Source organism: Pteropus vampyrus, unplaced genomic scaffold (assembly GCF_000151845.1).
Source record: "Pteropus vampyrus isolate Shadow unplaced genomic scaffold, Pvam_2.0 Scaffold12407, whole genome shotgun sequence".
NCBI lineage: Eukaryota > Metazoa > Chordata > Mammalia > Chiroptera > Pteropodidae > Pteropus > Pteropus vampyrus.
The window spans coordinates 4,381-6,756 of record NW_011901188.1 but is presented as its reverse complement, the minus strand read 5'-3'; the positions used below and the strand labels follow the sequence as shown (position 1 = coordinate 6,756).

At 55.1% G+C, this 2,376-nt stretch overlaps 1 protein-coding gene and 1 pseudogene across 1 annotated transcript in view; both read right to left on the bottom strand.

Annotated features, from left to right (window-relative positions):
- Positions 1-183: 183 nt before the first annotated feature.
- The window catches only part of LOC105310815 (SEC14-like protein 5), a gene marked incomplete at both ends in the record, with an annotated part of 6,426 nt that continues 4,233 nt past the window's right edge, over positions 184-2,376 (bottom strand). The window contains 3 exons of the mRNA XM_011386921.1: positions 184-411; positions 795-929; positions 2,206-2,340. Coding sequence (XP_011385223.1) covers positions 184-411; positions 795-929; positions 2,206-2,340 — 498 coding nt within the window. The remainder of the gene's footprint in view (positions 412-794; positions 930-2,205; positions 2,341-2,376) is intronic.
- LOC111735036 lies at positions 1,901-2,016 on the bottom strand (annotated as a pseudogene).

Genomic DNA, 2,376 nt, shown 5'->3' with positions numbered 1-2,376 from the left:
TGGTGTCCTAAGTTATTCATCCTGGATATGCCAGGATCTGTCTTTCTCCCGCACTGTCCTGCAGGGTCTCTAAGGCTGAGGACCAGGTCCTATTTGTCCACTGCTGTGTCCCCCAGAATCCTGGCATGCAGTGGGCACCCAGTCCTGCATGATGAGTGAATAAATGAAGCAAGGAATTCAAACCTGAATGCTCTCCCCTTCCCGGCAGACGAGGGGGGCCTCCACGCAGCTGTAGTCTGTGCCCGAGGCCCAGCCTCTGTCCGTCAGCTGCCTGCCGGCCCTGGCCCCAGGCTCCCCAGAGCCCAGCCTGGGCGCCTGCTTGGTGTGGTACAGGCTGAATACCACATCTCCTCGCAGGATGTCGAAGTCCCAGGTGATGACTGATTCCCCCTCCAGAATCTCCACAGTGACCTGCGTGGGCGGGAGAGGTCTGAGAATGGAACCCCCCCACCCTCCGTCTGAAATGTCTGGGAGACCCCAACCTGCTGTGGGGGCTGACTCGCAGCCACTGACTGACTAACGCAAAGGTACAAAAGGCCAGTAGGGCCACTCCGTAGAGCTCTGCACATCCAGTGCTCCCCGAGGGTCAGGCTGGGCTAGACTGTGGCTGAAATGGCCCCTGAGATTCTTGCCCACGTCCATCCTGCCCCCACCCCTCCTTACAGGTTTGTCCTGAGAGTGTGCCCTCAGCAAATCACTGGCATGAGAACCTTCATTTCAGGCTCTGCTCTGGGGGACCCTGACCTATAATGATACCCCAGCCCAGTGGGCCCTCCCAGGCCAGGCCCCAGCACCTCATGGGGGGCCCCTCGGAGCACGCTGGCCGACTGGTAAGTCTCTCTCCACTGGCACAACTGGTCAGATTGCTGCTGCTCCTCTTCCGTTAGATAGAGGGACTTGGGGACCAGCCCTCCTTCAGGGACATTACACTGGGGAACAAAGAAAAAGGTGGCATGTTGGGGCCCAGCAAAGCCTGGGTGACCTATAGAAGAGTGCTCTGTGACCCCTGAAACCACATCTTTAAAAGCTACCCCTTGGTGAGCTGGGCAGCAGGCTTCTGTGGCTTCATGTAACCCCAGAACCACTACGATGCAGAAGGAACTATTATTCTTCATATTTCACAGATGAGGAAAATGGAGACTCAGAGAGGTCAGACCACTTGCCTAAGATCACAGAGCAGAAAGTGGCTGAACCAGGGTGCGAACCCACATTTCTCAGGCCCCAGGCTCATGTTCCTTACCACTATGCTGGTCCTACAGGCCCATTTGCTAAATATACGTCATGCATACATATTGTGACAGGTGGAGAAAATGGGCAAGCTTGGCAAAAATCCTAGGAAATATGTTTTATAACCCCAAAATCATTCAAGCGTGCTGTTTGGTATTTCCGTTAGAGAAGTGGAGGGGCCTGCCCTCCCACTGCCAGATGAGATAAGACAGATGAGATAGGTCACCCCTGCCTATTATCTCACTGCAGGGGTGGGGAGGGGGTGGATGCAATTAACGGGGGCCTGAGGCCACCTCTCCTGGAAGAGGCTGCCTGATCATCCCACCCCAGGTGGTTGAGGGTTGGGGATAAATCCCTTTGGGTACACCAGCTCTGGCTCCAGGGCCCAGGCCTCTGGGACACTCAGGGTACACAGCCAACAGGGACATGTACCTGTTGGCTGTGTACCCTGCAGCAGAGGGTACACAGCCAACAGGTACACTTTGACCGTATCCTAGCAACTTGTCTTGGATGTGGAATACAGGAGGGGCAAGCCTATGACTAGCCCAGTGGGTCTCTAAACTTCTAGAAACGTCTGTCTTGCTCACTGTGTTTGAAAGAGCCAAGGTAAGGCCCCTCCTTCAGGGAAGAGTCACCTCTCTTTGGGGCAGCTTTTTTTTTTTATTATTATTTATGCTTACAGCACCTGATCTTCCTAGGTGGTCTCCCATCTAAATACTAACCAGGCCTGACCCTGCTTAGCTTCCGAGATCAGACATCGGGCTTGTTCAGGGTGGCATGGCCATAGGCCATGGACCGTGGCTCCACTGGAGCACAAACCCAGGACCTTGTGTGTATAAAAAAGCAGACGTGCTAACTGCTATACTATGGAACCACGTCCTGGGGCAGCTTCTAAAACAAGGCCTGCCCCGGCACTCCCCAACCCTGGTCCTCGGACAGCCTGCCCCCTCCTGGAGCCCAGAGCTCCAGTCGCCTCACCATGCACTCTCCCCCGAGGAAGTCAGGGATCACTTCTTTATCCAGGTAGTCGACAAGGCCTCCAGGGCCCTGGTAATTGCTGCCGCTGTAGATGAGAAACTTCTGCCGGGTGTTCTCATTGATGAAGGGGCTGATCTGAAATGGGGGAGGTGAGGCAAGATGGAAAGTTGT